The sequence below is a fragment of the Saimiri boliviensis genome, chromosome 10 (assembly GCF_048565385.1).
Source record: "Saimiri boliviensis isolate mSaiBol1 chromosome 10, mSaiBol1.pri, whole genome shotgun sequence".
NCBI lineage: Eukaryota > Metazoa > Chordata > Mammalia > Primates > Cebidae > Saimiri > Saimiri boliviensis.
This window is the reverse complement of record NC_133458.1, coordinates 15,590,901-15,616,232: the sequence shown is the minus strand read 5'-3', so window position 1 is coordinate 15,616,232 and position 25,332 is coordinate 15,590,901. Positions and strand designations below refer to the sequence as shown.

General features: G+C 37.7%; 1 protein-coding gene across 1 annotated transcript in view; it reads left to right on the top strand.

Annotated features, from left to right (window-relative positions):
* The window catches only part of MGAM (maltase-glucoamylase), a 221,792-nt gene that overhangs the window by 123,347 nt on the left and 73,113 nt on the right, over nucleotides 1-25,332 (top strand). The window contains exons 71-75 of the mRNA XM_074378986.1: nucleotides 8,745-8,850; nucleotides 12,115-12,194; nucleotides 23,050-23,173; nucleotides 23,608-23,717; nucleotides 24,021-24,175. Coding sequence (XP_074235087.1) covers nucleotides 8,745-8,850; nucleotides 12,115-12,194; nucleotides 23,050-23,173; nucleotides 23,608-23,717; nucleotides 24,021-24,175 — 575 coding nt within the window. The remainder of the gene's footprint in view (nucleotides 1-8,744; nucleotides 8,851-12,114; nucleotides 12,195-23,049; nucleotides 23,174-23,607; nucleotides 23,718-24,020; nucleotides 24,176-25,332) is intronic.

Here is a 25,332-nt window from a genome sequence, read left to right as displayed (position 1 = left end):
ACCTAACAAAATGCTAAATTTCAGCCACAGATGTATGAGAAATAGACATTTTTTTCTATTTATGTTTACAGAGTAAGTTATGCCCATGTCCTCTTTGGAGGTCTAGGGACTCAGGAACCCCTAGATGTAGGTGTACAAGCATCCCAGACTCCAGCAGCTCCAAGCCTGTGTTGCTGTCACTGTTCTGAGAGCTACCAAGCGTCAGTCTGTTTCCTGTCTCCTGAATTCACTTTGGCTTATTTTTAAAAATTAACTTAATAATTAAATGTTTAATTAACAATTAAAACTGTTAATTTTATAAAATCATATAACTATAGTTAATATATGTAAAATATATTTTACATTATAATTTAGAATTTTATAAAATTACATTAACAAATTTTATGTTAATATGTAGTAGGCATATAGTATAAATACATATTTTTATATGTAGTTACGGTAAATAACAGGTATATATAGTAGATATATAGTATAAATATATATTTGTGTATATTGTTATGGTATATAACAGGTATTTATATGTAAATAATAGAATGGCTAAATCAAGCTAATTAACATACCTATTACCTCACATACTTATCATTTTTTTGTGGTGACAACACTTTACATCAACTTTCTTAGCAATTTTCGAGTGTATAATACACATTTGGCTTCAAAGAAGCTGGATCCACAAGGCCATGCAGACCTTCAGTCTAGAATGATGAAGAGTCTTAGCAGCAGCTCTGGGAAGGGTCATGGGGGAGCCTGGACTGTGGCTCCCTTAGCTTCTCTCCCTGCAGCAGCGCTGTCCACCTCTAAGGATAATGCAGTATCCTTCCCCTCCCATCACAGGGGTTAGGTCCACTGGTGGGAACATTTTATGTTGCTTTCATTTGAAGGAGAAAAACTCAGAAGCAATCTCTAACATTCAGGAGATTTGGTCAAGTCATTTTGTCTCTCTCAGCTCAGATTTCCTCATCTGCAATATTCTGGTGTCAAACTAAAACTATGATTTCCAAATTGTGGAGCTGTGCAGAGCCCCAGGGCCTTTCATTCCTCCCCAGGGGGAGGAAAAAGGCAGACCGGCAGGGTTCTGGCTTCAGTCCATCACTTATATGTACTGGAATCCTATTTGAAGAAGGAATTAAAATATACATATATGTGTGTATATGTGTGTGTGTGTGTGTGTGTGTCTGTGTGTATATATGTATATAACATATATAGTATTTATATAATATATATATTTATAGGAATATAAATAATATCTGCAGTACCTTGCTACCAGTAGACAACTGGAGGATGTAGGGTCACGTCCTTGGCTTTACCCTTCAAAATGACTCTGTTATTTTCTCATTGGTCAACACCAGCATGATCCAATATCTTCCAGTTGCTAGTTAGCAAGAAGGCATGGTGAAGGTAACTGTTTTCTGCACTTTAGGAAACAGGTTGTAGATTCCCTGGGACTGATCGTTTACCACTATAACATAAACAAAGTCACAAATGTGCACAGCATGTGGGGAGTTAACGGTAAAGTATCACACAAAGAATAGAAAGTTCTTGTGTAACAATAAATCTCCCTTCTTGATCTTTTGCCAGGATATCTTCCCAATTTGAAAGGAGATCTAGGAACATTTCCTGTCTAACAAAGGCCACCTTGTGCCAGGGCAAGTGAAAAGCTGAATATGTCTTTCCAGGAGTTCATAAATGCAGAAATCTAGTCTCTCTCTCTGTCTCTCTCTCTCTGTCTTTCTCTGTGTGTGTGTGTTTTTCCATAGACTGAGCATTTGAAGCAAACACAGAGGATTGACTACTATGAACACTGTTATTTACAGTTCTTAGGTGCCACCAAAAGAGCCCTCTCCTCATATGTTACTAGTGGGAATGCAGATGTGAAATTGTGCTGCCGCTTTAGAAAGCAGTTTTGCGGTTCTTCAAAAAGTGAAACAAAGACTTATCACATGACGCACGATTCCACTCCTAGGTATATTCCAAGCAGAATTTTTTTAAAAAAAGCATCAGGTCGTAGCAGCATTGTTCGTAGGAGGCAAAAGTATAAACAACCTAGATGTATATCAACAGATACATGGATAAATAAAATGTGATCTATCCATGCAGTGGATACTATTCAGACATGGAAAGGAGCAAACACTGATACCTGAAAATGCATTGGATGGACTTTGAAAATATGACGAGGACAAGAAGCCAGACGCAGATGGCCACATATTGTGTGAATGCATTTATACGAAATGCTTATAATAGACAAATCCATAAAGACAAAGTAGATTAGTGGCTACAGAAACAGGGGAAGATGGAAATGGGGAGTGACCACTAATTTTTTTTAGGGAGGGTGATAAAAATGTTCTGGAATTAAATAGTGGTGATAGTTTCACAATTTTATAAATAATAAATAAAAGCCACTAAATGGTACACATTAAAAAGTGAATCTTGGCCAGGCTCAGTGGCTCATACCTGTAATCCCAGAATTTTGGGAGACTGAGGCAGGTGGATCACCTGAGGTTGGGAGTTCAAGACCAGTTTGATCAACATGGAGAAACCCTGTCTCTACTAAAAATACAAAATTAGCCGGGCGTGGTGGCACATGCCTGTAATCCTAGCTCCTTAGAGGGCTGAGGTAAGAGAACTTGAACCCAGGAGACAGAGGTTGCAGTGAATCGAGATTGTGCCACTGTACTCCAGCCTGGGCAACAAGAGTGAAACTCCATCTCAAAAAAATAATAATAATAGTGAATCTTATGGTTTGGAAATTATATATCAATTAAAAAATCCACTTTAGCTAGCTTAAGAAAAATTTTAAAAAAATATTGGTGACTTATTGAAACTCCAATAGGAATAGAGAGAGAGCCAGGTTTACAGGCCATGTGGCTAGGCACAAGCCCCAGGTTACCCCATAGGGGTTTCTCCTGCCACTGCCCTGAACACATATCTGGCAGCTTGCAACACTAAATACTGAGCATAGGATGCTGCTAGTTCTCTTGTCCCTGGTGCCTCTGAAACAAGCTATCTTCCCAACAGCCTGGATTTTACCTGTTACCTCCTTATCTATACCTTCTTCTGGATCTAAGTCACAGGAATCTCTCCTTCACAAAGCTCCAGCCACTTACCTCTCTACCTTGGCTGAAAGGGAGGCTGTGAAAGAGAATTTCTAGCTGTTTCTTTGGGGAGGCAGAATTTGGAAAGAAATTCCTTAATTTAAGTAGGAGTATTTTTTTTTCTTTTTAAAGATCCTCTGTTTTTAATTTTTTTTTTCAACTGATATTTTAGATTCAGGGTCGAAGATTCAGGGTACATATACAGGTTTGTTTCAAGGTTATATTGTGTGATGCTGAGGTTTGGGGTGTGATTGAACCAGTCACCTAGTAGTGAGTATAGTACCCAATAGGTAGGTTTTTGACCCTTCTCTCCCTCCCCACCTCTCCCTTCTTAGCAAGAGGTTTTGAAAGATGCTGAGCCATTAAAGAACGTGACAAATATCCACTAGAGGTGTCTTCACATTTAAGGTTTGTGTAATTTCTATTTTAATGGTACTTCACTTATTTAAAATAATTGGTGGAAAGGATCATTTGAATTAATAAAAAGCCGAGTTGTGCCAAGAGATCTCTGGACAATGAAAATGGAGAAAAGAACAAAATGATAAACCGAGAGCTAATCCTTCTATTGCTTACTTATTAAACAAGTTACTATATATTGAAAAAGAACTACGGATATTAGGCAGAGTGCTAAGTACAGGAGATACAGCAATGAAGAAGATAGACAAGACCCTAGCTCTTGATCCCTTTAGGCTACATGGACAGACAAGGAAGCATAATGTGACAAGCAAAGTAATCAGATATGAATAGGGACACAGAGGAGGGACAACAATTGAAAAAAAAAAAACACCTTCCCTTTTTATTAACAAGTGGAGCTTTCATTCTGTGTCACATGGAGAGCCAGGATGCCTTTATGATCCCTTGAAATATGCACTCCCCTCCACCATTTGCTGTCAACTTTATAGGGCAATAAATTAATTGTGGCAGAAGCTGGCTACCTCGGCCCAGTTACCTTTGCTCAGTGCTCCCTATGAATCACTGAGGGAGAAACACGAAGGAAACGAGGTGATGAGGTGAGTACGCTTTTTCATGCAAGCAGTGCTTCCAGCGGGGGCGAGGGGTCCCTTTCTGTTTATGCGATTTTCTGTCTGCTGCTCCGTTAAGTGATCTGGATGCCCATACTTTTCTTCTGGACCTAATACTTTCTTCCTTTTCCATACAAGATGAGGAGTGAAGATGAGAGAGTTAATGGAGAGGAGAGAACTGTGTGTGTGTGTGTGTGGTGTCAGGGTTTGGGGGACAGGTAGGGGGAGGTCTAGTGTGAGATGCTCCTCTCTCATTGGGAGAAATTAAAGACAGGAAACAGATGGGATCCTTCTGGAAATGATCTCAAGATGGCATGGATTTGGAGGAAGGTGAATGCTTCCCAGATTTGTGCAGGAAGGGTTTCTAAGTAGGGAAGAATTTCTACCTTCAGAAATTCCCATCCTGCCCTCTGACTGAATGACAATAGCTTCTATGCTGGGAAAATGCCTGGGGTTATTCCTAGAATGTTCTTGAACTTCCTGAGCTAAGGTGCTGAACCTGCTCCCTCAGGAGGATTGAGGACTGTGGGAGTAGGTGCTCGCTGCTGATTTTTAGAGGCTGGAAGGGAAAGTCTCCATGTGGAGGGAAGCAATACTTGGAGAAAGAGACTAATTGATGAATAATATGTTTGCTGTGGTATTGAGTTGCGGGCTGTATGTATAAGAAATGAAGTTTGAAACTATACCACACCAGGGTGGATCCTTCATACTTCTTTCACTACGGAAATTCCACCACTGGAGACAGGTCCTATAGGTCTTTAAACTCTGAAGCCTAGGATACATTGTGGAGGGAGTATTTTATTTTTAAATGTAGTGGCTGTTTGCGTTTGTCTCAGTTCCACCACTAAGCGTGACCAGACAAAATGCCTTAATATTCATTATAAAATGGAAATAATATCTATCTGATCAACTTCAATGCAGGGATTTTATGAGAATACAGTAATATGATATATATTTTATGTGGATTAGAGTATATCATTTAAATAATTTAGACTAAAAGACACCTGATTAATTTAGGTAACTAGTAAAGAATAGTTAAAAAAAAAAAAACCAAACAATTTTAATCCCAAACCCCAGTGTCTCCAAGGGCTAAGGTTCTTCCTAAATGCCTATTGGCAAATTACATGTAGGTCCTGGTTCCTTACCTCTATTTCAATATTAAAGTGCTTCTTTTATTGAATGATAACACATGAACCTAAAGGCTACTGTAATTAAAAATTGAAGCTATATACATATATAAAAATATTTATACAAGCAGTCGTGGCATTGGGGAGGAGTCGGGAAGAGCAGGGATGCAGGGAAATGTGAAGTAAGAGGAGATGCAAAATAAAAACAACAGAGAGAAGATTATTTGTCCACGTTGCCTTATATTTAATAGTTTGTTGCTGCATAAGTGCTGGTTTAGTATGGTGGGAATAAGGAGAGAGGAGAGGCTGAGCAGCTGGGCTTAGGAGGTGTCACAAAGACCTTTGATCACAAAACTAAAGGGGTTTTGGTTTATTCAGAGATCCATGAAAGGCTTGAATGTAGGAGATCCAAATGACCTTGTTTGTGCCGGTCACTTGGTAAATGACCCAAAGATATGGGGAAAGTAGTCCGATTGAACTGGTAACTGACTGTGAGAACTAACGGAAAGAGAGGAATTTTTAAAGGATTCCTAGGTGGTGGTGGTGGTTTTTAATGTGATTCTTTTCCTCAAGTTATTAATTATTTGAGGAACAGACAATTTGGCCAAATTGGCAGGAATTCGAACTGAGGTTTGGGGAGAGATGATTTCATGTTTATACATGTTACATTTGGTTGAATCTGTGGGACATCCAATAGGCAGTTGAGTATACAAATCTAAATATCTGGGCTAGAAATACAGGTTGTATTGCTATCACATGTTACATAAAGTCACAGGAGTGGTGGAGATTACTCAAGGGGTGTATGTTATTTAAAAAAGAAACATATGAGAATTTGGGAAATATCAACATTTAATCAAAAAGGAATGGGCATGGTGGCTCACACCTGTAATCCCAGCACTTTGGGAGGGCTAGGTGGGTGCATCACCCGAGGTTAGGAGTTCAACACCAGCCTGGTCAACATGGTGAAATCCTGTGTCTACAGAAATACAAAAATTAGTCGGGCATGATGGCGGGTGTCTGTAATTCCAGCTACTCAAGGGACTCAAGCGAGTCCCTTCATTGAGTAGCCTGTAATTCCAGCTACTCAGGCAAGTTGCAAGAATCGCTCAAACCTGGAAAGGGGAGATTGTAGTGAGCTGAGATGGTGCCATTGCACTCCAGCCTAGGGGACCGAGCAAGACTCCGTCTCAAAAAAAAAAAAAAAAAAAAGAAAAGAAAAGAAAAAGCCAGAAATGCAGGGGAAAACCAAGATTCCTATCAAGGAATCCATAGGTGGAAAGTTTGATAGAGGAGGAAGTGTTTGATAGCGCTAGAAGATTAAGACAGCACCCATTGTATTCAGCCACTTATGTCATTGGTAACGGTGGGAGCATTTCCAGTGGAAAGCGGAAAATACAGCCAAGCCAGTAATACCATGAGGAAGGGAATTATCATTTTGGAAGATTAGCTATGAAAGGAAAAATAAAGTTATTATGCTACCTGGAGAAGCCCACAGTCATTAACAGAGTTTGGGGTGATTTGGGATACTTTTATGAGGGAAAAATATTCAGAGAGTGAAGCTGATAATGCAAGAAAAGAAGAGATAATTGGTGGAATAAGATTTTTGAGAAATTCAACAGCTGTGAGATCTAGATAATAGATGCAAGGATTATACTTAAGCAAGAAGAGGAAAAACTGTTTCATTGAGAATAGAGGGGGAAAAATAAGAATTTACCCAGATGTGTATAACCTTTGTGGAAAAGCTTGTGTTGAGAAGCAGAGAGAGGGACTAGTTTCTGCAAAATAGTTACTTTCTATGTGATATTGGAGATGGTATTGCATTAGAATAAGAATGTAGGTAACAGAGGTCAGGCCTGAAAAGAAGGATACGAGGACCAATTTTTAAAAGTACTGCTGTGAGGCCAGGCACAGTGGCTCATGCCTGTAACCCCAGCACTGTGGGAGGCTGAGGCAGGTGGATCACTTGAGGTCAGGAGTCCGAGCCCACCATGGTCAACATGGTGAAACCCTATCTCTAATAAAAATACAAAAATATTAGCCAGAGATAGTGGCATGCAACTGTAATCCCAGCTACAAAGGAAGCTGAGGCAGGAGAATCCCTTGAACCTGGGAGGTGGCCAAGATCTCACCACTGCACTCCAGGGTGAGACTCCATCTCAAAAAAAGAAATAGAATAAAAATAAAAATAAAAATACTGCTATGAAAAGTGAGAGACACTATCAAGACCATCAGTCGGCTTGCAGGCCCAGTTTATTTAGGAGATTATGAGCCTCAGTGGTATCTCCCTTGAGCTAGGTATGTCAGCACAGAAGGTGGATGTTTGGATGGATAGTTTCATCCTGCAGATTCTGTTAGCAGATAGGGAGCAAGGAAGATGAGAGCAATGACACGTTAAACATTCAATACTGGGGCTAGGTCAAACGGTTAACAGCTGGGAAGGGCTAAGAGATTTAAAGGAAATGGAAAGAAAGCAGCAGCCTTGATATGACAAATTACTTTTTAAAAATAAAGTAAGGCAATGAGATAGTAAAAGGACATATCCTCATTTACATATGGATTTATAATTTCAAAAGTGGAACAGTTCTGAGGATAAATTCCAGGAGCTAGCTAACATATGGGATGACGGAGATGGAATGGTGATGAAGTCATTGCAGCTGAGGGCTGTCGTGGATCTGTGAGACATACAATAATGTTAGATTTACTATAATTAGATCAGAAAAATGGGAACACATCAAGTGTCTGATCAAATTTTTGTAGATGTAGAAATACAGATCCAAATAAGTAAATAGCCCATCTATTAGTAAGAAAATCAGGTTAAGCATTCAAGCTCTTTGATTCCCAGTTCAGTACATCCTCCAATATAGAAAATATTTTAAATCTTGGATCGATGAATGATCTTTAGAATACTGGGAGCCACCAAGTTTATGTGAGTTGTGTGCTATGACCATATCAGCAAACTTTATGTTGGGCATCAGGATCATTTTTGCTACCAGATTCTTGAGAGTGTCAGTGACTTTTAAACAGTCTAAACAGTGACCTCAGCATCATGCCCAGAGTAGTTGAAAGAAGAAGACTTGGATTTAAGTTTTCCTACTTTCTCTCTCCCTAAGCATACCTTCCTGTCTACTACATTAGGTGGATGTGAAGATCCAAGCGACATCTAAAGGGTTTTGTAACCTACCTGATCCCCTCATCTCTCTTCTGTGTGTCATTCCACAACCTTTTCCCCTTCAGATCTTCATGTCTGATATACTTTTCCTTGGACAATCCTCAATTCCTCTGCATGCAAAAAAGGCAAGAGCTCTACAGGTGTTGGATGTAAAGCTAGAGTGACTTAGGGACACTGTGATAAGTGGAAAGAAATATTCGTTAGATTATATAAAAGGGATGCTGATAATCAAGGTCATCATGCAAACAAATCCACATTTGGCTATAATGATTACGTATCCTCTTAGACTGGTGGGGCCTTGCGATTTGTTTTAATCCAATTATCTGTGTCTATCTAGATGGCGAGGAAGCTCAGTGTATTGGAAGTCCTTCTGATCGTCTTCTGCCTAATTGTGGTGGCCGTAGATATCCTCTTGTTGCTTCTTGTATTGGAGGAACCTTCAGGTAAAGGAGATGCTGATGGCTTCTGGGTTAGAAGGTTGGGTAAAGGAAGTCCCCTCTGGATGCCAAAGAGATTATTTTATTTTGCTTTTTCAGTATGCCACTACATTGCAGTATTCAAAATTCATGTCCCCAGTTAGTTTAAGTGAATCTCCAAAAGATAAGTGCTCTTTGCACTGAAACCCTGGATGTTAGTGATATTTAGGGTCTCCCAAGCCCCGTTTGGTGCAGTTTTAAAATTAGGCTTACCAGATGCCTGCCCTTGAACCCAGAGTCATGAAGTCAGATGGCCTTCAATGAGAAATGACTGTTAAGGTAACAGTGGAAAAGGAAGCTAAGGGAGATGGAGGGCTGACTGGCCTAATTATACCAAAAACATGGCTGACAGAGCTATGGTTTCTTCATAGTGCCTTTGAAACTGTTCTCTCTCTCTCTCTCTCTCTCTTTCTTTCTCTCTCTTTCTCTTTCTCTCTCTCAGACATGCAGAAGCATCAAACAGAATGCCTTCTCTTTCATGCACATATTATTCTCTAAATAATAAAATGTATGTAATTCAAAAATGTATTTTCATTTAAAGCTGAATTTGGGGTTTGTTCTGCTTGACAAGCTCACTTTATAGATGTGAATTAAGCCTTTAGTGAAAAGAAGCTGTCCTAATAGTAGAACCCTACCTGCTCCATCTCTTTCGCTTCTCTCCACAGCAAACGTTAAGACACTTTCTAGGAACTATTATAACTTTGAAAGATGATCTGAAAACCACTGATGTAAGCCATTTTGAGCCTATTCCTACTTCTTCCCTCGAAAACATTTTTTTTGGATAAGATATCTCATGAGATTCGGATCCAGTGTATATAAATAATTGGTTTCTTTAATTTGACATAAAGCTAGATCTTCACACCTGGATTCACCCTAAACCACATTCTGATTCATGCAGAGTAGTTCTACTTTTAACTGTCTTATATACTGAACTTATCTCTGTTTTTTTTTTTTTGTAAGATATGTTTCCAGGGGTTGAAAAGGGGGCTTTAATATCAATTTGTTTTCATTGTGGTGAGAACAGGTAATATGACATCTACCCTCTTACTGATTTTTAAGTGTACAGTACAGTATTGTTATCTATTGAAACAATGTTGTACATCAGATTTCTGAAGTTTATTCACCTTGCATAACTGAAATATTGTATATATGGATTAGCAACTCTGCATTCCCAGTTCCGCTAACTCTTAACCACTCTTCTCTTCTTTGCTTCTGTGAGTTTGACTATTTTACACAATTTATATAAATGGAATCCCAGAGGATTTATCTTTTTGTGACTGGCTTAATTCACTTTGCATAATGTCCTCAAGGTTCATCCATATGGTTGTCTATTTCAGGAATCCAGTTTTAAGACAAATTTTTATTGACATATATACATATATACACAAACAAATGTAGAGTCATAAAGATAGGGAAGATATTTGGCGGCTTTGTTTTGAATCAAAACAAAAGCATTAAAGGGTACCTGTTAATGCCCACAGTAACTATTTCCTCTAAATGAAGATGAAATTCTGGATTTCAGATGGCTCATGGGGTCCATGAACCCATCCTGCTTCAGCTGTTGTTATGAGGGGCGATGCCACAAAGTTGCTAAAGGCAAAAGTAATAATAGCCAATGTTGAGTGAAGGTGTATATTTCCAGTGGGACCAATAATATCTTCCAGTTATGTAGCCAGAGCCATGTGGTGTCTTTAAGCAGCTGTGCCTCTAAATAAAAGACTAAAGAAAAACAGTAAGAAAAAGAACTTTCCAAGCTATTTTAACAGGGCTTCCCTGGTAACAAAATAAATAATGTTGGATCCCTACCTGACAACGTATATAAACATTAACTAAGAATTGATTAAAGACCTAAATGTAAGAGCCGAAACTCTCATACTCTGAATACTCAAAGCACAACAGCAAAAAAATAAAAAATAAAAAAATAAAAAAATAAAGAAATGGCAAATTGGACTTCATAAAATTGAAAACAACTTTGTGCTTTGAAGAAAACTATCAAGAATGTGAAAAACAATCCACAGATTCAGGGAACATAGTTGCAGACGAAGTATCTGATGTTAGACCCTTATCAGATACATCATTTGCAAATATATTTCTTTATATATCCTAAGATAATACATTAGGATATAAGAGAACATATTCTCTTAGGACGTACAAAGAAATATAACAAATCCAAATTTTTTTTTTAAAAGATTTTTAAATAAGTAAAACATTTAAATAGACATTTCTCCCAAGGAAATCTATAAATGGCCACTAAACTCTTAAAAGTATATTCAACATCATCGGTTATTTGGAAAGTGCAAGTCAAAATGATATCGCTTCACACCCACTAGGATGACTATAATTAAAAACAGATAAAAACAAGTGTTGTTGAGGTCACAGAGAAATTAGAATTCTTATACATGGCTAATGGGAATGTAAAATGGTGCAGTCACTTTGGAAAATTTTGTCAGTTCCTCACAAAACTAAAGATAGAGTTAACCACATGCCCTAACAATTCCACTTCTAGGTATATAACCAAGATAACTGAAAACATAGGTCACAGAAAAACTTGTCTGTGAATGCTCATAGCGGAATTACCTATAACAGTAAAAAAGCAGAAACAACCTGAATGTACGTCCACCGATGAACAGATAAACAAAATGTGTATATCCACACAAAGGAATGTGATTCAGCCATTAAAAGCAAGAAGTATTAATACATACTACAATGGATAAACCTGGAAAATGTTACGCCAACTTGGCATAAGTAAAAGAAGCCAGGCACAAAGGGCCACATATTTTATGATTCTTTTTATAGACAATGTTCAGAATGGGGAAATCCATAGTGATAGAAAATAGATTCATGTTTACGAGGGACTGAGAGAACAGGGAAATAGTAAATAACTGCTAATGGGTATGTTATTTCTTTTTGGGGTGATGGAATTGTTCTGGAATTAGATAGTGGTCATAGGTTATGTAACTTCACAACTAAAAACCATTGACATGTACACTTGAAGAGGGTGAATTTTATGCTATATAAACTGTGTCTGTTTAAAAAGCAGACAAACTAGAAATAACTGTGTTTAATTAACCTTGGAGAAGTGTTAAACATTGTATGCAAATGTAGTTACCAGCTACTGCTGATCTGTTGTGTGGAGAATTGGCTGAAAGTCTGTAACTTTGCTAGCTTCCTTCCTGGAACTGTGATGATTACACTACACATTTTCAATGTTATCCTTTGATTCCTATGCAGATACTTCATTTACTCCAGAGTGTCCAGAGATTGACCAATCGGACAGGATAGACTGCACACCTGGCCAGGCGGTGACAGAGGTCAGAGAAACAAGGTCCTTTTGGTGGCCTACTGGATGTTATTGAAAAGCAATGAATATGTGAAGTGGGGGAAAGGGTGGGGTGGCATGGCTTCTGGGCCTCTGATTTGTTTGGAATTATCTGTTTCTTACCTTACTGAAATAACAATATTAAGAATGTGAGGGAAGCAGGGTTGAGAAAAAGGAAGAGTAGGAAAAGCTCACAAGAATGTTAATCTGTGGACTGTAAAGTCTAAAGTCGAGGGTGATTACAGGTGTTAGAAATGTACCTTAGGTGTGATTTCAAGGATTGTGGTAGAAAGGTTAAATGTTTGTGGGCTAGACTGTGTGTTCTTTGAGAATAGAAGTCATTAAGCACATGCAAATAGGCAAATCAGTAGTGGTAGAAAATAGATTCACATTTACCTGAGTCACTGGCTGAGTCACTTGCAGAACTCAGGCAACTTGTTACAACAAGAACCTTCTGGAATTATGTTATTGGCAATAGAGGTCCCAATAAATATGTGGTGAAGAACACACGTTTTCTCCCTGAGCAGCTTCTGTAGAATATCGGCTACCTGAACCTTGCTTCGTTGTGACTTACGACTTTATCATAAAAATTGTATATATTTATATATTTAAACTTTATTTCTTTACCCTATATTCTACATTCTATATCTTCTTATTTTTTATTTTTTATTTATTTATTTATTTTTATTGCATTTTAGGTTTTGGGGAGATATTAATTAGGTTAATTGAATTTTAGGTTAAATTTTAAACAATATTGACATTTTGATAATTTTGAATCTTCTCATTATAAAAACATAGAAATTATCTATTTCAGCTTTTTTCATATATATATACATATATATATATATATATATTTTTTTTTTCCTCTCTTTCTTTCTTTTCTTTTTCTTTCTTATTTCTTTTTTTGAGACAGAATTTTGCTCTTGTTGCCCAGGCTGGAGTGCAATGGTGCAATCTCAGCTCACTGTAACCTGCGCCTTCTGGGTTCAAGCAATTCTCCTGCCTTGGCCTCCCGGGTTGCTGGGATTACAGGCATATGCCACCACGCCCAGCTCATTTTGTATCTTTAGTAGAGACGGGGTTTCTCCACATTGGTAAGGCTGGTCTTGAATTCCCAACCTCAGGTGATCTGCCCATCTTGGCCTCCCAAAGGGCTGGAATTATTATTATTATTATTATTTGAGACAGAGTTTCACTGTGTTGCCCAGGCTGGAGTGCAATGGCAAAATCTCAGTTCACTGCAACCTCTGCCTCCTGGGTTCAAGAGATTCTTGTGCCTCAGCCTCCCGAGTAGCTGGGATTACAGGTGCACACCACCATGCCCTGCTAATTTTTGTATATTTAGTAGAGACAGGGCTTCACTGTGTTGGCCAGGCTGGTCTCGAACTCCTGATCCCAAGTGAGGCCTCAGCCTCCCAAAGTGCTGGGATTACAGGTATAATCGTGCTGCTCTAAACAGCAGGATTCAAAAAAAATTTGCATCAAATTTACGTGTCTTTGGGTGAACACTCGGAAGAATTTTTATTGGCTCTCTACCTAAGGATGGAACTTCTGGTCCATAGGATATGTACATGTTTAACTTTGGCCGACACTACAAAATCGTTTTTCAAAGTATTCGTATCAATTTGCATTTCTTTTAGTGGTATGTAAGCGTTCATTTGCTCTACATCTTAACGCTTGGTGTTCACTCCTTTTTCAATTTAACCATTCTATGGTTTTAATTTTTGTGTCTCTCATGACTAATGAGGTTAAACATCTTTAGAAATGCTTATTGGCTAGTTGGATAATCATATTTATAAAATGTCTTTTTAATTTTTTGCCTTTTTTTCTACTGAACTGTTGCATCTTTTTTATTGCTTTGTGGTAGTTATTTATGTATTCTGGGTACAAATAATTTGTTTGATATATATCTTAGTCTATGGTTTGTCCATTAACTCTCTTAATGGTGACTGTTGATGACAAATAGTTCATAATTTTAAAACAGTTCACTTTATCACTTTTTCAATGGTTAGTTCATTTCATATTCTGTTTAGGATTCTTGCCTACTCCAAGATCGTAAAAATATATTACTATTTTTCCCTTAAAAGCATTATTGTTCTATCTTTCAAATTTAGACCTTTAACAAGTATAGTACTGATTTTTATATATGGTAACAAGTAGGAGTCCAGAAACATTTTTTCTTTCTTTTTTGAGACGGAGTCTTGCTCTGTCACCCAGGCTGGAGTGCAGTTGCGTGATGTCACCTCACTGCAACCTCTGCCTCCCAGGTTCAAGCAATTCTCTTGCCTCAGCCTCTTGAGTAGCTGGTATTACAGGTGTGTGCCACCATGCCTGGCTAACTTTTTATATTTTTAGTAGAGGTGGGGTTTCACTATGTTGGTCAGGCTGGTCTTGAACTCTGACCTCTTGATCTGGCCGCCTCCACCTCCCAGAGTGCTGGGATTACAGGTGTAAGCCACCACACCCAGCCCAGAAACATTTACTTTTCTTGAATTTTTAATAGATCTATCACCACTTATTGAGTTGACCATCTTTTTCTCTCTGCATTTTAGTGACACCTCTACTGCAAATCATGTCTTTATAGGTATGGATCTGCTTCTGGAATCTATTTGTTCAATTATTAGTTTGTTCTTTTGCCAATACCATATTGCCTTAATTACTATTGCTTTATGATAGGTCTTAATGTGTGGTTGTAGAAGTCCTCCAAATCATTCTTGCTTTTCTACAAGATTGCCTAACTTACTCTTTGCCCTTTAGGTCTCTGAATACATTTTAATTTTCATGTCTGTCATAACAGCCTGACAGTTTTGTCACAAAACCTGCTAGAAATTTTATTGTGATTGCATAAAATCTACAGGTTAAATTTGGGAAAATTACCATCTTTATAAGGGTGAATACTTCAATCCCTAAACATAATCTATCCTTCTATGTACTGAGATTTTAGTAAATTTTTGATATAGAGCTGTTGCATATGTCTTTGCTACATTTTATTCTATTTGATTCTCTTCAAGTTTTATTCTTAAATTTTAATTTTCTGTTTCTCTGTTGTTGATATGTAGATTTAAAATTGATTTTTGAATACTGATACTGTAACCAGAAATCTTAAATTTACTTATATTAATTATCCTAGTTTGTAGATGCTTGTTGTTTTCTGATATGATAATGTTATTTGCAATTAATAACAATTGGAAGTTTTTTCCAATGTGCATTCCATTTTCTTCCATGTCTTTTAATTCATAGGTTACAAGATTCTCTTTTCTTTCAAAATTGTCAATATAGTTTGAGACAGTTTATCTCAAAGTCTATATGCAGCTATAGTAGGTTTTAGAAAATAAAACTTTTTGGAGACTGATTTGAACTAATCCTAATAAATAACATTGCAATAAAATACTAATTATAGAAGTGGAATTTCCTGGTTTTGGAAGAAGTTGGTTACATATAATTTACGGATTTTTTTTTTTTTTTTTTTTTTTTTGAGACAGAGTTTCACTCTTGTTGCCCAGGCTGGAGTGCAATGGCTCGATATCGGCTCACTGCAGCCTTCACCGGGTTCAAGTGATTCTTCTGCCTCAGCCTCTCAATTAGCTGGGATTATAGGCTTGCACCACCATGCCAGGCTAATTTTTTGTATTTTTAGTAGAGATGGGATTTCTCCATGTTGGTCTGTCCGGTCTTGAACTCCCGACCTCAGATGATCCTTCTGCTTGGCCTCCCAAAGTGCTGAGATTACAGGCATGAGCCACTGCGCTGGCCTCATTTACAGATTTTAAGCATCTATCAGAGACTGTATTGAAGAAATCCCTGCATCAAATGGAAGTTGTACTAAACAATCTCCAAGTTAATTTTTAATTTTTAAATTATATTAATAATTTCTGATTAAAAATGACATAAAATCTATTTGGCAGATAACTGGAGAATGCTCAAGTTTGGTGTGATGGAAAGAATAGAGAGCGGGAGACTTGCTGTGAGTCAACTGCTATATCCCAGGCATGAGTTCATGAGAGTCTGTGTTACCGTAACTCATGCCTGGACTATAGTAGTGTCTCATAGATCTCCCTTCTCCATTCTAAATCCACAAGGAAGAGATGTGGGGACTGAAATGTTGGATAGTAATTGCCTCTGGGGTTTGACCTTCGGTATCTGGGATATTGGTAATGGTTGAAAACTGAAGTAGGAATGTTAGGGAAGACTGCTTACCTAAATGTTTATTGCTTTTTATAGAGGTCTCTGAACTTTGAAACAATTTATGACAATGAAACTGATCTTTTGAATTATGCTGACCCCAGTTTCAGAGGGAGCAGAGGTACTTAATGTCTGACTTAGGAAAAGAAGTTATCCGCAGGCCATCCAGACCTTCAAATTCTTTCTTCACTGATCCCTTCCAGCCTTTTTTGTTACCGGAAGAGAATGAGACAGGAATGTTAATTAGATCTATGGAGAATTAAAAAGTACTTTTAAAAAGATTGTATGGTTATAATGTGATTGTTTATTTTATTTTATTTTGAGATGGAGTCTCACACTATTGCTCAGGCTGGAGTGCAATGGCGTGATCATGGCTCACTGCAACTTCCACCTCCGAGGTTCACACAATTCTCTTGCCTCAGCCTCCACAGTAGCTGGGATTACAGGAGCACACTGCCACATCTGGCTCATTTTTTGTAGTTTTAGTAGAAACGGTATTTCAGTATGTTAGCCAGACTGGTCTGGAACTCCTGACCTAGTGATCTGCCTGCCTCACTCTCTCCCAAAGTGCTGGGATTACAGCCATGAGCCACTATGCCTGGCCTGTTTTGTTTATCATAGGTATGCAGAACTGACGTAGTTACAATCACTTCGTGGCTTTTCAGGAAAATGACATCAGATGTTAGCATCTAAAATACTTGTCAGTACTATGTCTTTTTCAAATGAGTAATGTTGTGATATATTCTTGTTTTTGGTGTCAAAATCTACACTGAACACAGTTCTTTAGCAGGAAAGATTGAGATATTATAGTTGTGTACAGAATAAAATGAGAAAGTATTAATGTTTCCTGTCTATCTCAAAATCCCCTCCCCCAGAATCATCAGAATCAAATAAATAGCTTAGTGTATATCCTTCTTCTAATCTTTCTAAACTTTTGCATCTATATATTTGTTTATTTTGTCTTTAAAAAATTGTATCATAGGATATATTTTTTCCAACTTGCTTTTTAAATTTAAGGCATTTAAATTTACTACATTATTATATTTTAAATAGGTTGCTTCTGTTGAAGTTATCATATGATTTTCTTTTGTCAGCATTGTGAATTACATTAAAATATTTCTTAATTTAGAACCATTCTAACTTTTGCTTGATGAGACCTATTCATATATTATGTAATAATTATTTTAATACATGAATGAATTCAAATTGAACATATTTTATTGAAATTTTGCACATCTATGTTTTTCTTTATTTTAATTGCATTTTAGGTTTTGGGGTACATGTAAAGAACATGCAAGATTGTTGCATAGGTACACACATGGCAGTGTGATTTGCTGCCTTCCTCCCCTTCACCTGTATCTGGCATTCTCCCCATGCTATTTCTCCCCACCTCCCACCTCCCTGTCCCTCTCCCATTTTTCCCCAATGGACCCCAGTGTGTAGTGCTCCCCTACCTGTGTCTATGTGTTCTCATTGTTCAACACCCGCCTATGAGTGAGAACATGCGGTGTTTGATTTTCTGCTCTTGTGTCAGTTTGCTGAGAATGATAGCTTCCAGGTTCATCCATGTCCCTACAAAGGACATGAACTCATCATTTTTGATGGCTGCATAGTATTCCATGATGTATATGTGCTACATTTTCCCTATCCAGTCTATCATTGATGGGCATTTGGGTTGATTCCAGGTCTTTGCTGTTGTAAACAATGCTGCAGTGAACATTCTTGTGCATGTGTCCTTATAGTAGAATGATTTATAATCCTTTGGATATATACCCAGTAATGAGATTGCTGGGTCAAATGGAATTTCTATTTCTAGTCCTTGAGGAATCGCCCCACTGTCTTCCACAATGGTTGAACTAATTTACATTCCCACCAACAGTGTAAAAGTGTTCCTATTTCTCCACATCCTCTCCAGCATCTGTCGTCTCCAGATTTTGTAATGATCGCCATTTGAATTGGCATGAAAGTGGGCGAAGGATATGACCAGACACTTTACGAAAGAAGACATACAGGAAGCCAACAAACATATGAAAAAATGCTCATCATCACTGGTCATTAGAGAAATGCAAATCAAAACTACACATCTATGTTTTTCTAAGTGAAATGGGCCTATATATTGTTGTTTGCTTGTTTATCTGGACTGTCCTTATTAGTTTGCTACCAGAATTATTCTAGTTTCATAACATAAATTAGTAAATTTTCCACCTTTTTCTATATTCTAAAAAGGTAATGTATATAATATGAGGACATTTTATTCTTCAATTCATTTGGGAAAGATTTTTTTTTTTTTTTTTTTTTAGGGAAAGGTTCTTAACTATCACAGTTTTTCATGATTACTTGTCATTTCAGGTTTTCCATATCTTCTTATACAATTTTGATTATTTAAACTTTTACTATGTAAAGATTTATTTAATTTAGAGTTTCACATTCATTGGCTAACATTTGTCACAAATCAGTTTTCTCATGATTCTTATTCTTCATATCTGTTGTCATTTTTCATTTTTGTTTTAAATCTTGTTTTTTTTCCCTTTTTTAATCAAAATAAGACTTGATAAGGAATTTCTATTTCCTCAATGTTTCCAAAGAAACTCTTAGATTGATAACAAAACATATCCTCACACTATAGTAATATCAGTGTGGAATTACAACAGGAATGACATCTAAGCCATTAGTATATAATAGGCAGTCCTAAAATGCATATTCACATGCTCATATGTGTTCACTTAAATTTAGTTTGCAATAAAAATGATGCTGCAAATCAGTGGTAGAAACAAGCTTGATTTGATTAATGGTGGTATCTGTCCCCCTGTCCTTGCTGACAACCCTGTGCCCCTGAAATCTGGATGAATTCCTTAACAGAACAGGCACTCAATGGATGTTTTGAATTGATGAATGTAGTTACTTGCTTCTTTATAGTTACTGCTTTTGTTTTTATTCTATCACATACTTTTTGTGGGTTTGTTTTCTACTCTTCTACTGTCTTGGGTTGTAGACTGAGTTTTTCGTGATCCGTGACGTTTTCCTTGTTTTTCTCTCCCTCATCTGTCTTCTTTTCCTTCTGGAGTCTTCTTAGTTGAGTGCTGCTATCTGAGTCTGTCACTTCACCTACTCTTTCTTTTATATTTTCCATTGCTTTATCTTTTTGTATTATTTTCTGGGATAATCTGGAACTTGATTTTTAAAGTTTTTTTTTCATAACACTTCTCTTTCATTGTTTTCTTTTGTAATTCAGTTGAAATATTAAAGAGTTTTAAATCTTGTTCAAAATCTTAAAATTACACATTCCTCATTTTTTTTTTAATGCAAGTGATATGGTTTGACTCTGTCCCCACCCAAATCTCACCTTGAATTGTAATACTTCCAGTGTGTCAAGGGTGGGCCAGGTGGAGATAATTCAATCATGGAGTCAGTTTCCCCCATACTGTTCTTATGATGGTGAATATGTCTCATGAGATCTGATGGTTTTGTAAAGGGGAGTTCCCCTGCACAAGCTCTCTTGCCTGCTGCCATGTAAGATGTCCCTTTGCACTTCCTTCATCTTCCACAATAATTGTGAGGCCTCCCCAGCCATGTGGAACTGTGAGTCCATTAAATGTCTTTCCTTTATAAATTACACAGTCTTGGGTATGTTTTTATTAGCAGCATGAGAACTGACGAATACAGAAAATTGGTACCGTGTAGTGGGGTGTTGCTGTAAAGATACCTGAAAATGTGGAAGTAACTTTGGAACTGGGTAACAGGCTGAGATAGAAGCAGTTTGAAGGGCTCAGAAGAGGACAGGAAGATGTGGGAAAGTTGGAACTTCCTAGAGACTTGTTGAGTGGCTTTGACCAACTGCTGCTTGTCTCAGATGTAGATGAGAAACTTATTGGGAACTGGAATAAAGGTGACTCTTGCTATGTTATAGTAAAGAGACTGGTGGCATTTTGCCCCTGCCATAGAGATCTGTGAAACTTTGAACTTGAGAGAGATGATTTAGGTTACTGGCAGAAGAAATTTCTAAGCAGCAAAATGTTCAAGAGGTGAATTGCATGCTGTTAAAGGAATTCAGCTTATATATTCACAAATATATGGTTTGGAATTGGAACTTAGGTTTAAAAGGGAAGCAGAGAATAAAAGTTCAGAAGATTTGCAGCCAGATCATGTAATAGACAAGAAAAACCAATTTTCTGATGAGAAATTCAAGCCAGCTACAGAAATTTGCATAAATAATAAGGAGCCAAATGTTAATTACAAGACAATGGGGAAAATGTCTCCACAGCATGTCAGGGATCTTCACAGCGGTCCCTTCCATTACAGGCCAGAAGGTCTAGGAGGAAAAAACGGTTTCATGGGCCTGACCCAGGGTTCCTCTGCTTTGTGCAGCCTAGGGGCTTGGTATCCTGTGTCACAGCAGCTCCAACCATGGCTAAAAGGGGCCAAGGTATGGTGGCTTCAGAGTGTGTAAGCCCCAAGTCTTTGCTGCTTCTACATAGTGTTGAGCCTGTGGGTACACAGAAGTCAAGAATCAAGGTATAGGAACCTCTACCTAGATTTCAAAGGACACATGGAAATGCCTGGATCTCTAGGCAGAAGTTTTCTGCATGGGTGGAGTACTTATAGAGATCTTCTGCTACGGCAGTGCGGAAGAGAAATGTGGGGTCAGAGCCCCCATACAGAGTCACCACTGGGCACAGCCTAGTGAAGTCATGAGAAGAGGGCCACTGTCCTCCAGCCCACAGAAAGGTAGATCCACTGGCAGCTTGCACTGTATGCGACAGACACTCAATGCCAGCCCATGAAGGCAGCCAGGAGGGTGGCTGTACCTGCAGATCCACAGGGGCAGAGCTGCCCAAGGCTGTGGGAGCCTACTTTCAGCATCAGTATGACCTGGATGTGAGACATGGAGTCAAAGGAGATTATTTCAGGGTGTTAGGATTTTACTGCCTTGTTGGATTTCAGACTTGCATGGGGCCTGTAGCCCCTTCATTTGGAAACAATTTCTCCCATTTGGAATGGGTATATTTACCCAGTACCTGTACCCTCATTGTATCTAGGAAGTAACTAACTTGCTTTTGATTTTACAGGCTCATAGGCGGAGGGGCCTTGCCTTGTTTTAGATAAGACTTTGGTCTTGTACTTTTGGATTAATGCTGGAATGAGTTAAGATTTTAAAGGACTGTTGGAAGGGCATGATTGTGTTTTAAAATGTGAGGACATGAGATTTGAGAGGGGCCAGGTGCAGAAGGACATGGTTTGGCTCTGTGTTCCCACCTAAATCTCACCTTGAATTGTAATTGAATTTCATTTGTAGGTGTAACTGTAATTGAAATTCAATTGTAGGCTGGGCACAGTGTAATTCCACCACTTTGGGAGGTTGAGGTGGGCAGATCACCTGAGGTCAGGAGTTCGAGGCCAGCCTGACTAACATGGTGAAACCCTGTCTCTTCTAAAATACAAAAATTAGCTAGGAGTGGTGGTGGGAGTTTGTAATCCAAGGTATTTGGGAGGCTGAGGCAGCAGAATCACTTGAACCTGGGAGGCAGAGGTTGCAGTGAGCCAAGACGGTACCATTGCACTCCAGACGGCAACAAGAATGAAACTCTATCTCAAAAAAAAAAAAAAAAATTCAATTGTAATTGAATTTCTGCCCTGCCATATTGCATTTTATTTTGCTATTTTATAAAAAGATTTGTAACTTTTTTCTTAAAATATTTCTGTCATTTCATGTAAATTTAGTTAGATGAGGAAGGTGAATGCTTGTGTTTATTCTAACACATTGGTCCCAGTTTCTATTTGTTTTATTTATCATAACAAAATAATTTTATGTAAATTAATCTGAAAATTATAAGATCTTTACAAAATAAATCTTGCTAAATAACAACAAAAGAATATTCATAATCAAACCACTCTGAGAAAAATCCACGTGATTTGTTTTTGCCTTGGACATAGTATAGACGTTGCGAATTTTTGTGTTACACTCTGTCCTAGTTTTAATTGTCTCTAGTTTTCTTAGCTTCACTTTGCTTACTTTTTGGAAATGCTTTTCTTTTTCGCTGTATTGTTAGCCACTTGCATGACTCTTCCTCATGGGAAAGTCCAAACTGCTTGGACTGGCTTCCAGCCCACTCATGGTTAAAAACACTATGTGATTTCCAGCTTCATTCTCATACTCAGTGTTCTTGGCACAAGAAATGTGTGGTTTTCCTGAGTTTGTCATGCATTGCTGCTTTCTCTGCTGGGAATACTGTTCTTCTGTCTAACTTCCCTTGGTGCTTTATGACGGGACTTACCTTTCATTTACCTGGAAGTGATCCCCACCCCACTCCAAGCCTACTAGGCTGGGTCCAGTGACTGTGTGTTCCCTCAGCTCCCGGGCACACTTTGTGGAGCCCTCATATCTTCATACTGTAATTGCTTTCCTAGTTGTATAGATTTGCCACTAGATAGTATGTTTGCAGAAGGCACAAGCTATGTCTTATTTATCTGTATTATAATTCCATGTCTGGTAGATAATACATATTGCACAGTTGGATAGATGCATGAGTAAAGAAAGAATAAATTAATGAATGTAATTATAACCTATCTTAAATTCTCCTTGAAATAAAATGGGTTATAAATAAGTAGACAGATAATACTTTCCTTCCCTCATTTTGTATGCTGCTAACTCTGTGTCATTGTTACAGGATACCTGCAGATGGAAATATAAGTGCTGCTGGTCGCCTGTGGCAGATGCCAATGTCCCTGCCTGCTTCTTCCCCAGGAACTGGGGCTATGAAGCCAGCAATGGCCACACAAATACAAGCACAGGTCAGCACTGCCCTGATGTAGCTCCCTGGGTACAGCTCCTAGTGTATATTAGAACTGTCTTTCTGACTGTCTTTGTTAACTGCAAAATAAAATAAAAGCTAAAAGTTGGCTGGGTGCGGTGGCTCACACCTGTAATCCCAGCATTTTGGGAGGCCGAGGCGGGCAGATTAAGAGGTCAGGAGTTTGCGACCAGCCTGGCCAATGTGGTGAAACCCTCTCTCTACTAAAAATACAAAAATTAGCTGGGTGTGACGGTGGGTACCTGTAATCCCAACCACTTGGTAAGGTGAAGTAGGAGAATCGTTTGAACCCGGGAGGCAGAGGTTGCAGTGAGCCTTGCACTCCTGGGTGACAGGGCGAGACTCCATCTCAAAGAAAAAAAAATGCTAAAAGTCAGTCTCTTTCTCTTTCTCCCCATACTTTGTCACCCCTAGGATTTACTGCTCAGTTGAAAAGGTTGCCAACCCCATCTCTGTTTGGAAATGATGTCGCCACCACCCTTTTCACAGCTGAATATCAGACATCCAATCGGTTTCATTTTAAGGTTAGTTTGGGAGTGACTGCTAAATATATTTCTGAAGAAATCAGTGTGCCCCAATTGGGCTTGAAGTGTGGAGGCAGAAAGTACCTCTCTCCCACTCTGCAGAAATCTCTGGATGGGATGGGCAGGCTAATTTTTATTTGATGAGGCACACATAATTGGGTGATTTCAAAAATCAGAAACTACAGTGTCAAGAACTCGAAGCTATTCTCAGGGGACACTATTTGAGATGGAAGATCTTGTATAGCTCTATCTACAAGGAACTGATCTTATCTTCAGTTGTTCCTTCTGTTTTTCTTTTGACAGATCACTGACTTTAATAACATGCGCTATGAAGTTTCCCATGAAAATATTGAGACAATTAATAGCACTCCTAATGTCACCAATTTGAGCTATTACATGGAGGCTACTGATAAACCTTTCAGCATCAAAATAATGAGGACAAGCAACGGAAGAGTCTTGTGAGCACCTCGACCCTCTTTGTGCATCTTTGAAAACACAGTTCCAATATTACTCATTCTGATTTACCGTGGGTGGGCAGTGAAATAAGTACAACTAGAGAAAATGTTTGAATATCAGGAAAATGTCAAAGCTTTTGCTGTAAAATAACAGTGTTAGTCTATCATGCTCATAAAACAAAGAATACTAAACTGTAATACTAAAATGTTTGCTAAGTTATATAAGTATATATAATATACTTAAATATAGTATTAAATATATTAATATAGATCATATTAAATATGTCTTAATTTATAAATATGTCATATTAACTATATTTACATATAATATATAGATTATATAGCTATATAATATATTCATATGCATTTATATTAAATATACATTTTAATATATATTTAATATACATTAATATATCAAATATAGAAAATATATTTTACATAATATTTTAATTTATATAACATTTATTTAAAATTTAATAATATATTTATATATTACATGTATAATATATGTAGTATATTTATATATTACATGTATAATATATGTAATATATTTATTTGTATAAGATATAGTTATATATACACATAAATATACTTGTGGTTTACATATGTTGTAAAATAGAGGGTTTTATTGTTTTAAATTATTATTCATACTGGAACCCAAACTTCTTTGTCTATCATTTTAAATTATTTACTGTGAATCTTACTATCAAGCAATGATCAACAGTTTAAGCTTAATTCACATACTGGGGAAAATAGAAGTATTAGTGTTAGTAAAACCAGTGTTCACATCCTGGCACCAGCAGATAACAATCAGCTCAGCTGTGTTATGTATCAGGCAAAATATCTCTCCTCAACAGCATCAGTTTCCTTTTCCAAAAAAGGAGAATCAAAATATCCACTTTTGCTAGGGGCAATGTGATGTTGTTTATAAAGCACCCAGAGTGGTGCCTGGAATGTAGTAGATGCACATTAAATGTGAAGTCAACTCTGCTGTCTTTCCCCAATTGTCCAGTCTGAGCTTCTGGCCTTCTGCCTCTAAGGCTATCTTCCTCTAGAATCAAAGAACCAGAGGTGCCCTAGAAAGGCCTTCTAAGGTAGCATGAAAATTGATGATAATGCCTGAAACAACAGATGTCTAAGTGTATGTGGAAAGGAGAAGG